Here is a 13,207-nt window from a genome sequence, read left to right as displayed (position 1 = left end):
CATAGCCCATCTTCATGGCAACGTGGCATGCTTTCAGAGGTTCCAAACAGAAATGGGAACTAAATATCTTCCAACCACTGTTGCTATATTTACTTGCTATAAATATGGCAGCTAGTAAGGTTGCCCTTCTTAATCTAGATATGAATAGGATATGCTTTCAGAGTCGCCAGGTATCAAATGATACCGCCACAAGGTTCAACCGGATATCGATCAAAGACCCCAAACAACCAGTTTGTTAGTTCAAGATCAATAATACTTTATTTATACACAGGATTAACTTACACATGCAACATAAACATTATGAGCTAAATTACACCTATCACTATGACAACCTGTACTTAACTTCAGGCACCCGGCTTAGGTCAGAGGAACAGTGGCCTTTGTTCGAATCTGGATCTGCTGGGTCTGGAGAAGTAACTGTGTGGTTCAGCTAGGCTCATCCGTCTGGTAGCGAGCATTGAACTTGAACTTGCTCCATGTCGAGGTGTTGCAGATGGAGTCAGACGTTGCCGGAGCGCCAGGTCCAAAAGAGGCCGAACACATGGCTATGTCCCTCTTTATCCTTGGGGGGGGGGGGTTTGCTCTCTTTTGGGCGGTCTTTAGGTTTGGACCCAATAATTCAGCAGTCCTCGATCACTGCCTTCGATCTGAGCCAATAAAGGGGCAGGTGCCTTGATGGCTGGGCGTGTCCTGAGCGGTCATTGACCTTGGCTGTTAATGCTTCCTGAGTAAAAGGAGTGGCACCGATGTGTCTGGAATTGTATCGGATACCCGAGTACCAGTCCTTTGTCTTAGGGAAATGGGTCATTAGCGTGCAAATCGGCCGGGGGTTTCGATCCCGTCTGCTTCTGCTTACAAATATACATTTAGGCTCTGAGCCTGCCTGAATCTTACATTGGCCATATTTCCCTTGAGGCTTTGCAAATGTCCATGTTTCTTTGTACGTGTCCATCCCAGATGGCTACACCACCAAACACCCTTTCGCTCTGTGATGCTCATGAAAGTTGAAGCCAGGAATTTGCAACATGGCTCAATGATCATCAGCCCACTGGAGACAAATTTGTGAGACCAACCAGTCCAGCAGGAAGAAACCCTCCGCCCATCCCTATTGATCAACTGACAGAATTAACAAAATGTAGTCCTGGATGCAATTGAGAGCAGAACAGCGGAATCCAACCCCCGTAATCAGTTGTGAACTTGGTGTGTGAGCATGTGCGATGAATCACAAAATCTCTCCCACACTGAGAGCAGATGAACGGCCTCTCCCCAGTGAGAACTTGGCAGTGATTCCATAGTTGGGATGGATCACTGAATATCTCACCTACTCAGAGCATGTGAACGGCACCTCCCCAGTGTGAACGCTCTGGTGTCTCCGCAGGCTGGATAACCAAGCAAATCTCTTCCCACACTGAGAGCAGGTGAACGGCCTCTCCCCAGTGTGAACTCGCTGGTGGCTCTGCAGGGTGGATAACCGAGAGAATCCCTTCCCACACTGAGAGCAGGTGAACGGCCTCTCCCCAGTGTGAACTGGCTGGTGGCTCCGCAGGGTGGATAACCGAGAGAATCCCTTCCCACACTCAGAGCAGGTGAATGGCCTCTCCCCAGTGTGAACTCGCTGGTGGCTACGCAGGTGGGATAACTGAGTGCATCCCTTCCCACACTGAGAGCAGGTGAATGGCCTCTCCCCAGTGTGAACTCGCTGATGTCTCTGCAGGTCAGATAATTGAGTGAATCCCTTCCCACACTGAGAGCAGGTGAACGGCCTCTTCCCAGTGTGAACTCGCTGGTGTCTCCGCAGGTGGGATAACTGAGTGAATCCCTTTCCACACTGAGAGCACGTAAACGGCCTCTCCCCAGTGTGAACTCGCTGGTGGATCCGCAGGTGGGATAACTGAGTGAAGCCCTTCCCACACTGAGAGCACGTGAACGGCCTCCCCGTAGTGTGAACTCGTTGATGTTTCTGCAGGTCAGATAATTGAGTGAATCCCTTCCCACACTGAGAGCAGGTGAACGGCCTCTTCCCAGTGTGAACTCGCTGGTGTGTCTGCAGGCTGGATAACCGAGTGAATCTCTTCCCACATTGAGAGCAGATGAAAGGCTTCTCCCCAGTGTGAACTCTCTGGTGTCTCTGCAGGTCTGATAATAGAGTGAATCCTTTTCCACACTGAGAGCAGGTGAACGGCCTCTCACCAGTGTGACTGCGTCGATGAACTTCCAGCACAGACGGTGCTGTGAATCCCTTCCCACAGTCCTCACATTTCCATGGTTTCTCCATGTTTTAGGTCTCCTCGTGTCTGTCCAGTTCAGACAATCAGTTGAGACTTCGTCCACACACAGAACAAGTGTACGGTCTCTTCCCGCTGTGACTAGTGCAATGTTTTTTCAGGCTGTGTAACTGGTTAAAGCTCTTTCCACAGTCAGTGCTCTGGAACACTCTCACTGGGGTGTTTTTCCAGTCACAATGATGTTTAAAATCTTTTCAAGTTGACAGATGAGGCAAACATTTCTCCTTTAGATTCGAAGGCCAATGATATTCAGGTCCCAAGGAATTGAGGGACTGTCAGATCCAGACGACATATGTTAGATTTTTGTCTGTAATTTGGCCTCTTTGAATCTCCTGTAAAAACAATTTACAAAAGACATCACTGTCAGTACAGGATAGAAATTCAGAACAGACAATTCTAGTTTCACTGGGACATTCTTTTCTCTTGCATTCCGCAAGATCTGTAAATCTCCATCCCACACATTCTCCCTCCATTCTCACTCTGCTGTACCTAATATTCACCCTCCCAATTCTCCTGAAGGTGCTGATTCAGGCTGATTGACAGATCCATGCTCACTGCTTCCTGTCCTGGACACAGGGACCATAACAAATCGGAGCTGCAGTCAGCCATTCGAACCTGCTCAACCATTCAATGAGAGCATTGGCCGATCTACCTCAGCATAATTTTCCAACACTATTCCCCATATCCCTCGATACCTTCACTCCCTTGAAACGTTAGCAATCTCGGATTTGAAAATACTTGATGACTGAGGTTCCAGTCCTCTGGGGTAGAGAATTACAAATGCTGACCGGGGAAGTGAGGGGAAGATGTGTTTGGTGGTGGAATCATGCTGGAGTTGGCAGAACTGGCGGAGGATAATTTCTTCAATGCGGAGGCTGGTGGGGTGAAAAGTGAGGACAGTGGAGATTCTATCCGGGTTCTGGGAGAGGAGTGAGGGGGAAGGCAGAGGTGTGGGAGATGGGTTGGACAAGGTTGAGAGCCCCGTCGACCACAGTGGGTGGGAAGCCACGGTTAAGGAAGAATGAAGACATGTCAGCAGCACCATTCTGGAAAGTGGCATCATCGGAACAGATGTGATGGAGGTGAAGGAACTGAGAGAACGGGATGGAGTCCTTGCAGGATGTGGGACATGAAGTGCTGTAGTCGGCGTCGCCGTGGGAGTCGGTAGGTTTGTAATGGATATTAGTGGACTGTCTATCTCAGAAATTAAAATAGAAAGGTCAAGGAATGAAAGGGAAGTGTTGGAGATAGACCATGTGGAGGTGATAGTGGGGTGCAAACCGGAAGCAAAATGAATATATTTTTCCAGACTTTGCAGAACACCTCCGGTCCATCCAGACCTTCCTGTCGTTTGCCATTTCAACTCACCGTCCTACTCTCAGACAACATGTCCGTCCTTGGCTTGCTGCAATGTTCAGGTGAAGCCCAGCGCAAACTGGAGGAACAGCACCTCATCTTCCGATTAAGCATGTTACACCATTGAGTTCAACATTGAGTTCAACAACCTCAGACTCTCCACCACCTTTACCCCATTTTTATTTTCATTTCTTCCATTGATCGTTTTTTTCCCTCCCCATTATTTTCCTCCCCTCCCCCCATTCGAATTATTTCAAGTTGCCCGTTACAGACTGCTCACCTTTATTCTGCCATTTGCACATTCTAACCTTTTTATGTATCACTATCAGCACTCACCTGAGGAAGGAGCAGTGCTCCGAAAGCTAGTGTTTTGTGTTTGAAACAAACATGATGGACTTTAACCTGGTGTTGTAAGACTTCTTACTGTGCTCACCTCAGTCCAACACTGGCATCTCCACTATCAGCACCCTTCTTAGCCTGAATTACCACCATTTGCATTCCTTTTATCTTCTGTTCTCGACATCTTTGTCTATATCTCCACCTATTGCTGGCCCCTATCCAGCCTCACCGCTCCATTCCACCCCTCCCCCACTACAGTACAAATCTGACCCCATTCCCAGTTCTCTCTAACTGTCACAAAGCGTCATGCAGACTCGAAACATTAGTTCCCTTTTCTCTCCACAGATGCTGTCAGACCTTCTGAGATTGTCCAGTATTTTCTGTTTTTGTTTAAAATTCCAGCCTCCACAGTAATTAGTTTTCATAATATATCTAATCTGTACCATATAAAAACACTAGACATATCTCTGTCCGACATTTATTTACTGTCCATTTAAATTTTAGCCAACTCTAATAATAATAATAATCTTTATTGTCACAAGTAGGCTTACATTAACACTGCAATTAAATTATTGTGAAAAGCCCCGAGTCGCCACATTCCGGCGCCTGTTATCCGGAGCACCCGGAGGAAAGCCACGCACACACGGGGAGAACATGCAGACTCCGCACAGACAGTGACCCAAGCCGGGAATCGAACCTGGGACCCTGGAGCTGTGCAGCAATTGTGCCAACGACTATGCTACCGTGCTGTTCGGGTACACAGAGGGAACATTCAGAATGTCCAAATTATCAGACAGTACGTCTTTCAGGACTTGTGGGAGGAAGCCGGAGCACCTGCAGGAAACCCGCGTAGACACAGGGAGAACTCTGGGGAACAACCCTTTTAATTGTGAACATGAGGAAAGAGACCACCCTTTTAGCCAAACAAATAAATGTGTCAAGCTGAGGGAGCAAAGGATGCCAATGTCTTTAAGAGAGAGAGGCCTGGCCCAAGCTTTCCAGAGTCTACATCCTCCCTGGACTCACTTCCTTTCCTTTCAGCTGCTGCAAGTGACCAATTGAAGGTCAGAACGAGAAAAGAAATGAAAAGGGAGAGAAAAGAAAGTGTTTTACTCACAGATGTTGGAGACAGGAAGAGGTTTCAGCCTGTGTCATGGTCAATCCTCATGAACACAACGTCTGCCTTCTGATTGGCTGGAGGAGCAGAGTCCTTCCGGTCCTCCCACTTTCCCATTGGTCAACACCTTAGCAGGAAGGTCAGGGGGAGGGCTTTCTTCCACACATGCGCAGCTTCCCCTCACCCTTGGACATGCGCAGTACCTGATCACCCGCCCGTGCGGCGGATAGAGCGGGTTCCCCAGCGTGGGGAATTGTGGGAGCTACGGCCGCCATTACTCATCTGGAGCCCAGTCTCCAAACTCCTGGGATGAAAAGTGGAGGAGGCTTGGGCGGTTGTGTGCGAGCTTGGTGTCCGCCCCCGGGCCGATTCAAAAGGCAGGCCGCCTCTGGGAGCTTCCTGGATGGGGTGGAACAGCAACTAGGTGCCCATTGCTCCTGGTCCCCGAGGGAAGGGGAGAAGACCGGTTTCGGAGTACTGCGACCAGTCGTGTTTCAAGTCAGCGGTTGAGCTGCGGAGACGCTGCTTCGGACTGCGAGGTTTGCTGTCGGCGGTTTTGAATTCGCCCAATGGAGGACGAAGGAATGGAGGAAGGATGGCAGCTGGATAGGCTGCTGGAAGCGGCGGGTTTGAACCGGGAGTGGATACCCGATGGGCGGCCCGCGGCCTGCAGCCCGGGGTGGGTTGTTGCCGTTCCTGGGGTCTCCGGGGGTTCAGCCCCCCTGGACGCCCTGTGGGCGGTTGGGACTGACTCTGGGACTTTCTTCCCCGTTGTCGACTGTTGCCAACATTGGAGCGACTCTGGCCGCTGCCCTTGGAGGACTTTGAGGACATGTTCCTTGTGAAATTTTGGCTGGAGCGCCGGGGTCATGAAGTGGAACGTGCAAAATTAATGGACTCTTTTTTTTTTTAATAGACTTTTCTATGTGTGCTGAGGGATTTGTTTTTTTTGTTTTCTTTGCTTTCATTTTATTTAGCAGCCTATGACATTCAACTCATTTCGGTTTCTCCGAAATGGTATTTAGTAATTGTGGTGGAACGCTAGTTGGTGCGAAACTGCTCTCCCTCCGAATGGTCCCGTGCCCTTGGGCGGGGTCCAGGAGGGGGGAACCCTCTCTCCTCCGCCGCGCCTGGGTCTGGCTCTCCGGGGGTCTGTACTCTTAGCAGAGAGGGGGCCTTTCCTCCGGGGTGTCGGCTGCAGGGCGGGGTGAACGGGGGTGGGCGAGCAGGGATTAGTGTTCGGTGATTGATTCTATCCTGTTAAATCTTTTCTGGGGTGAATTGAGGCCTGGTGCCTGGTGATTGGGTTTGATATGATACTGTTTAAACGAATCGAGGCCCTGTGGGTCATATTTGTACCGGAGCGGCTGTATTGTATCGGGGCCTTGCGCCTCGCGACTGCTTGCCTTATGTGTTTAGAGGTCGTCACCTTGAAATGGGCCTGTGTCCTGTGTTGTATTTTTGGTTTTTGTTCCTTTTCTTTCTTTGTTTTCTGTTGGAGTGGTCGTATGGTTTCGAGGCCTTGTGCCCCGCGACTGCTTGTCTTGTGTGTTCAGAGGTCGTTGCCTCGATGTACTTGTGTTTTGTGGTTTTCTGTTCCTTCTTGCTTTTGGAACGGTCGTTTGGTTTCGTGGCCTTGTGCCTCACGACTGTTCGTGTTATGTGACTGTCTGATTGTTACCTGAACTATACGTAGGGCCTGTGCCTTGCGGCTGGTTGTGATAAGTGACTGGTTAATAGGTATTTGGAAACGTATTTCGGCCCTGCGCCTTGCAGCTGTTTGTGTTCAATGACTGTTACAATGTTACTGTGAAATGTAATTGGGCCTTGTGCCTTGCAGCTGTTTCGTGTTCAGTGACTGTTTAATCGTCAATTTGAAGTGTAATGAGGCCTGGAGCCTTGTAAATTGGTTTCTGTAATAATTGTGACGACAATAAAAGAGGTACTCACAGATGTTGGAGACAGGAAGAGGTTTCAGCCTGTGTCATGGTCAATCTTCATTAACACAACGTCTGCCTTCTGATTGGCTGGAGGAGCAGAGTCCTTTCGGTCCTCCCACTTTTCCATTGGTCAACACCTTAGCAGGAAGGTCAGGGGGAGGGCTTTCCTCCACACATGCGCAGCTTCCCCTCACCCTTGGACATGCGCAGTACCTGATCACCCGCTCGTGCGGCGGATCGTGCGGGTTCCCCAGCGCGGGGGATTGTGGGAGCTACGGCCGACACTGTCCAAACTCCTGGTCCTGGGATGAAAAGTGGAGGAGGGACAGTGACCTCACCCTGACACAAAGTACATGTTGGTAGTCACGGGAATGGATTGTGACGTTCGCTCTTAGCACCTGGGGAGGGCAATAGGTGAGAGTGAAACTGAACCCAAGAGTCAGCATCTTCACGGGAGGAGACTTGGGGAAAAGCAGGAGGACAGAAGGATAAATTAGTGTTAAAATCAATACTGAGGAGAGCATGGGTGGGGGTCACACATTTATAGTTTGAGAGGAAGAAGGATTTTCTGTGACAACTAGAATTGTCAGTTATGAATTTCTATTCTGTAATCACAGCGATGACTTTTAAAAAAAAAAAAAAAAACATTTTTTTATATAGATTTACAGTACCCAATTATTTTTTTCCAATTAAGGGGCAATATAGCCTGGCCAATCCACCTAACCTACACACCTTTTTGGGTTGTGGGGGTGAGACCCACGTAGACATGGCGAGAATGTGCAAACTCCACACAGACAGTGACCCAGGGCCGGGAGTGAACCCGGGTCCTCAGCACCGTGTGGCAGCAGTGCTGACCACTATGGCATCCTGATGATGTCAATCCTATCACACCCATTATAGTCTCTATCAGGTCAGTCTTCAACCTTCTCTTCCCCAGGGAAAATATCCCCAACCTGTTCAATATCTCCTGAAACTTAAACACTCTCAGTTCTGATATCATCCTTGTTAATCTTTCTTGCACATCCTGGAGGCCCTATCTCTGTTTTAAAGGGTATATAATTAATATTTAGATTCGGTTTAATTTGGTTGAAGGTACCTTATTTACTCAGTTCCACATTGACTCTCTAAAATGCTTCAATTCGAAAGAGGCTTAACAATCAGACAAGAAAGGACTCTGAAATGTCAATGTTTATTTTTTAAAAGCAGTATACTGATGAAGTACATGAGTGACGTTCACCACCTCAATTGGGTGACCTGTCCTGGTAGAAGTGTGAATCTTCCTCAGGTTCCTGAACCAACAGTGATTTCCTAAATTCCTGCCCAGGAGCGCTCCCGTGTCTTCACGACTAGAGTCCAACTTACAAAACCCAAGATCACTCACAAATCCCACTTTTACCTCTTGAATTAACATTACCTCATCTTGAATCAGTACCTCATCTTGAATCAGACCTGTTGTAATCAGACAATTGGTCATTGTTGTCACTGGGTTAATTTTATTGGATTTAACCATTGATGTAAATTGTTCCGTGGAATAGAATAATCGGACTGCTCAGGATCTTTCTATTATCTGAGTTTAGACAAGATCATGAATGGTTTACATCGAGTAATTAAAGAGAAACTGTTTCAACTGACAAAAGGGTTGTTAACCAGAGGACAAGATTTAAGGTAATTTACATAAAAGCCAGAGGGGAAATGAGGACGATGAATCTTGATCCGGATAGCACTGCCTGACAGGCTGGTGGAAGCAGATTCAACACTGAGTTGGGATAAATTTTAGAAAGGGACTAGTTTTCAGGGTTCATGGAGAAAGGGCATGATAGTGGGACTAATTGAGTACTTCTTTCAAAGAGCCAGCACAGGCACGATGGGCCGAATGGCCTCCTGTGCAGTGAGATTCTGTGGTCAAAGATGAATAAATGTGTGTCTGTAATAAGTACAGTGATGTCAATAATGCCTGGAATTCTCTTTTCCCAGTTTCAGAGTTGTATCCCTTTCCTTCCAATTTGATTTTAGACAGAGAACAGAAGCAAATGGCTTTCAGTACATTGAGCAGCCCCGATATCTATTCTCAGCCAGCGTTACACAGAGGGACAAGGGGTGGATTCTCAGACCAGCAAGTCAAGGTTGCCTCTTTAAATGGGCAGTTCCCACAATGTATTCAGTGACCACACTGGGAGCTCCTGTCCTCCCCAGTCAGCTGGCTCATGCCAGGGACCCGGGTTTGATTCCCGGCTTGAGTTACTGTCTGTGCAGAGTCTGCACGTTCTCCCCATGTCTGCGTGGGTTTCCTCCGGGCTCTCCAGTTTCCTCTCATAAGGGCCGAAAGACGTGCTTGTTAGGTGAATTCGACATTCTGAATTGTCCCTCACTGTACCCGAACAGGTGCCGTAGAGTGGTGATTCGGGGATTTTCACAGTAACTTAATTGCACTGATAACGTAAGCCTACTTGTGACACTAATAAAGATTTTTATTATTAGGTGGGATGAAGTATTGAATCTCTTCCTACAGTCAGAGCTGGCAAATGGCCTCTCGTCAGTATGAACTCGCTAGTGTGTCCACAGGCTGGATGGAACACTGAATCCTTTCCCACACAGAGCAGCAGAATGGTCACACCCTGGTGTGAATGTGTTGATGCGTTTCCACTGTAGATGGACAACTAAACCTCGCTGGTGTCTCCGCAGTGTGGATGGCCTTCTAAACTTCTTTGTGCAGTGAGAGCAGCTAAACGGTCTCTCCCCCGTGTGAACGCACTGGTGCATTTCCATTGTTTCTCCATGGTGCGGGTGTTTCCTGCTGTCTCTCCAGGTTAGACAATCAGTTGAAGGCACACACAGAATACGTGTACGGTCTCTGCCCGCTGTGAATGGTGCAATGCTTTTTCAGGCTCTTTCCACAGTCAGTGAACTGGAACACTCTCACTCGAGTGTGTGTCTCGGTGCTTTTCCAGTCACACTGACGTTGAAAACATTTTGAAGCACAAGGAACAATCAAACATTTCTCCTCCTGGATTTAAAAGCCATTGATATTCAATGAATTGAGTAATGTTGTCAGATTTTGATGTGAAGTTTGTTTTTTAAAAAAATATTTTTATTCAAGTTTTCAACATTTTAACATTTGTACAACACACAAACAAACAAACCCAAACCCCAACTCCTCTCTCCCCAACCACAAACTGCCCCCCTACTCTTTGACGGCCACCAGATCCCCAAAATATAACACAAACAAAAGCCATCTCTGGTGGAACCCCTCATCTGCCCCTCTCAGAGCAAATTTCACCTTCTTTAAATACAAGAACAAGAACTCGATTAGATCCTCCAGCCACGTCGAGGCACCAGTGCAGTGGGAGGGGAGCGGGGGGGAGGGGGGCAAGCTGGCCTCCACCTCAACAGATCCTGCCTGCGGGCAATCAACAAGGCGAAGGCTAAAACATCTGCCCACTCACCCATCTGCAGCTCCGGCAGGTCTGACACCCCAAATATGATCACGAAGGGACCCAGCTCCAAATCCACATGCAGAACCTCAGACATGGTGCTGAAAATTGACCCCCAAAATTTCTCCAACTTTGGGCAGTCCCAGAACATATGGACTTGATTGGCTGAACCCCTCACACACCACTCACAGCTATCCTGCCACCTCCTTGAACAACCAGCTCATCCTCACCTTCATTAAGTGCACCCTGTGCACAACTTTCAACTGAATCAACCCCAGCCAAACACACGAGGTTGAGACGTTAACCCTCCGCAGCACCTCACACCATAGTCCTCCCTCCAACACCATCCCAAACCCTTCCTCCCACTTGGTCTTAATCCTTTTCATGGACTCCTTGTTCTCCACCATAATCCTACTATAGATCGCCAAAACAACCTCATTCTCCAGCTCCCCACCCCCACCCCCACCCCCCACCTGTGATAAAGGAAATCTATGTGCTGTGTGTGATGGGAGGAAGTGGGCTCTGTGTCTGACCATCACCAAACTTGTTTCCCTGAAATTGGCAGATAGTGACATCCTGACAGATGTAAACAGATGTCCTTCTGGGTTTAATATGACTGTCAGCTATGCTCCGACAGACGAACTGTCAGTCTCTGCCTGACTCTCCTACAGCTTCCTCTCATAGTTGAGTTGGACAAGGAACACTCATCACTTGAGCTGGGAAAAGCCATTGACTGCTGAGCAATGGGTGAACATGGATTCAGATCTGCTTCTAAGTTTTGTGTCATCTGCAAACTTTGAAATTGTCCCCTGCAACCACGATCTAGATTATTAATATGCACCAGGAAAAGCAAGGGTCCAAATACTGACCCCTGGGGGACACCACTACAAACCTCCCTCCAGCCTGAAAAATATCCATTGACTGTTATTCTTTGCTTCTTATTATTCTGCCACTTTTTGTGTCCACCGTACCACAGTCTCGTTTATTCCATGAGCTATAATTCTTCTCACAAATCTGTTGTGTTGCATTGCATTGAATGCTCACTGAAAGTCAATGTACACTACATCAACAGCATTACCCTCATCAATGGAGTTTAATTGAGATAAATGTGAGGTGATGCATTTTGGCAGATCGAATCAGGCCAGGACCTACTCAGTTAATGGTATGGCGTTGGGGAGAGTTATAGAACAAAGAGATCTAGGAGTACAGGTTCATAGCTCCTTGAAGGTGGAGTCGCAGGTGGACAGGGTGGTGAAGAAGGCATTCGGCATGCTTGGTTTCATTGGTCAGAACATTGAATATAGGAGTTGGGACGTCTTGTTGAAGTTGTACAAGACATTGGTACGGCCACACTTGGAATACTGTGTGCAGTTCTGGTCACCCTATTATAGAAAGGATATTATTAAACTAGAAAGAGTGCAGAAAAGATTTACTAGGATGTTGCCGGGACTTGATGGTTTGAGTTATAAGGAGAGGCTGGATAGACTGGGACTTTTTTCCCTGGAGCGTAGGAGGCTTAGGGGTGATCTTATAGAGGTCTATAAAATAATGAGGGGCATAGATAAGGTAGATAGTCAACATCTTTTCCCAAAGGTAGGGGAGTCTAAAACAAGAGGGCATAGGTTTAAGGTGAGAGGGGAGAGATTCAGAAGGGCCCAGAGGGGCAATTTCTTCACTCAGAGGGTAGTGAGTGTCTGGAATGGGCTGCCAGAGGTAGTAGTAGAGGCGGGTACAATTGTGTCTTTCAAAAAGCATTTAGATGGTTACATGGGTAAGATGGGTATAGAGGGTTATGGGCCAAGTGCGGGCAACTGGGACTAGCTTAATGGTAAAAACTGGGCGGCATGGACTGGTTGGGCCGAAGGGCCTGTTTCCATGCTGTAAACTTCTATGATTCTATGATTCTAACCCTTTCTGTTACCTCCTTAAAAAATCCAGCAAGTCAGTTAAACACAATTTCCCCTTTAGAGCTCCATACTGGTTCTTGCAAATCAGTCCATATTTTCCATGTGGCTTTTAATTCAATCTGGAATAATTGATTCTCGAAGCTTGCCCACCAATGATGTTAAACTAACTGATCTGTAATTGCTGGGGCTATCCTTTTTGAACAAATGCATAAGATTTGTAATTCTCCAGTCCTCTGGCACCTTCAGCAAAGACTGGGTAATTATTGCCAGCTGCCCTGTAATTTATATTCTTACTTTAACACTTCCACCTTATCAATTTTGAACCCATCTAGGGACAAAGTTTGCTAGTCTGTCTCCATGGCCTGGGTAGCATCTATCTCCTTGGTAAAGACAAACAGCAAGTTTAGTTTTATTTTGAATAGGGTGTCAGTTACTGTTTCTCATTCTTTAAAAGCTCCTTCTTCACATTTAAACAGGTAATGGTAAGAGGGAGAAAACTGATACACAGTGACCCCAAAACAAGATACTGTAAACATTCAGATAAAAGCAAGTTACTGCAGATGCTGGAATCTGAAACAAAATCAGTAAAAACTCAACAATCTCAGCAGGTCTGACAGCATCTGTGGAGAGAAAGGGAGCTAATGTTTCAAGTCTGGATGGCTTTGACAAAGAGTCATCCAGACAAAATATTTGCTCCCTTTTCTCTCCACAGATGCTGTCAGACCTGCTGAGATTGTCCAGTACATTATGGTACTGTAGACATTCCCTGTCTACCCAACTTTATTTTGAAGTCAGCCCCTGAATTGTGTGGACACAGTTTCAGATTTCCACA

General features: G+C 47.3%; 1 protein-coding gene across 1 annotated transcript in view; it reads right to left on the bottom strand.

The window, feature by feature from the left end:
- Positions 1-231: 231 nt before the first annotated feature.
- LOC140420748 (uncharacterized) overlaps positions 232-13,207 on the bottom strand; it is a 77,988-nt gene continuing 65,012 nt past the window's right edge. Inside the window, exon 3 of the mRNA XM_072504734.1 lies at positions 232-2,269. Coding sequence (XP_072360835.1) covers positions 1,322-2,269 — 948 coding nt within the window. The 3' untranslated portion in view covers positions 232-1,321. The remainder of the gene's footprint in view (positions 2,270-13,207) is intronic.

This window comes from Scyliorhinus torazame, chromosome 5, assembly GCF_047496885.1.
Source record: "Scyliorhinus torazame isolate Kashiwa2021f chromosome 5, sScyTor2.1, whole genome shotgun sequence".
NCBI lineage: Eukaryota > Metazoa > Chordata > Chondrichthyes > Carcharhiniformes > Scyliorhinidae > Scyliorhinus > Scyliorhinus torazame.
Note: the sequence above shows the minus strand (reverse complement) of the source record. Positions and strands in the feature narration are given on the sequence as shown.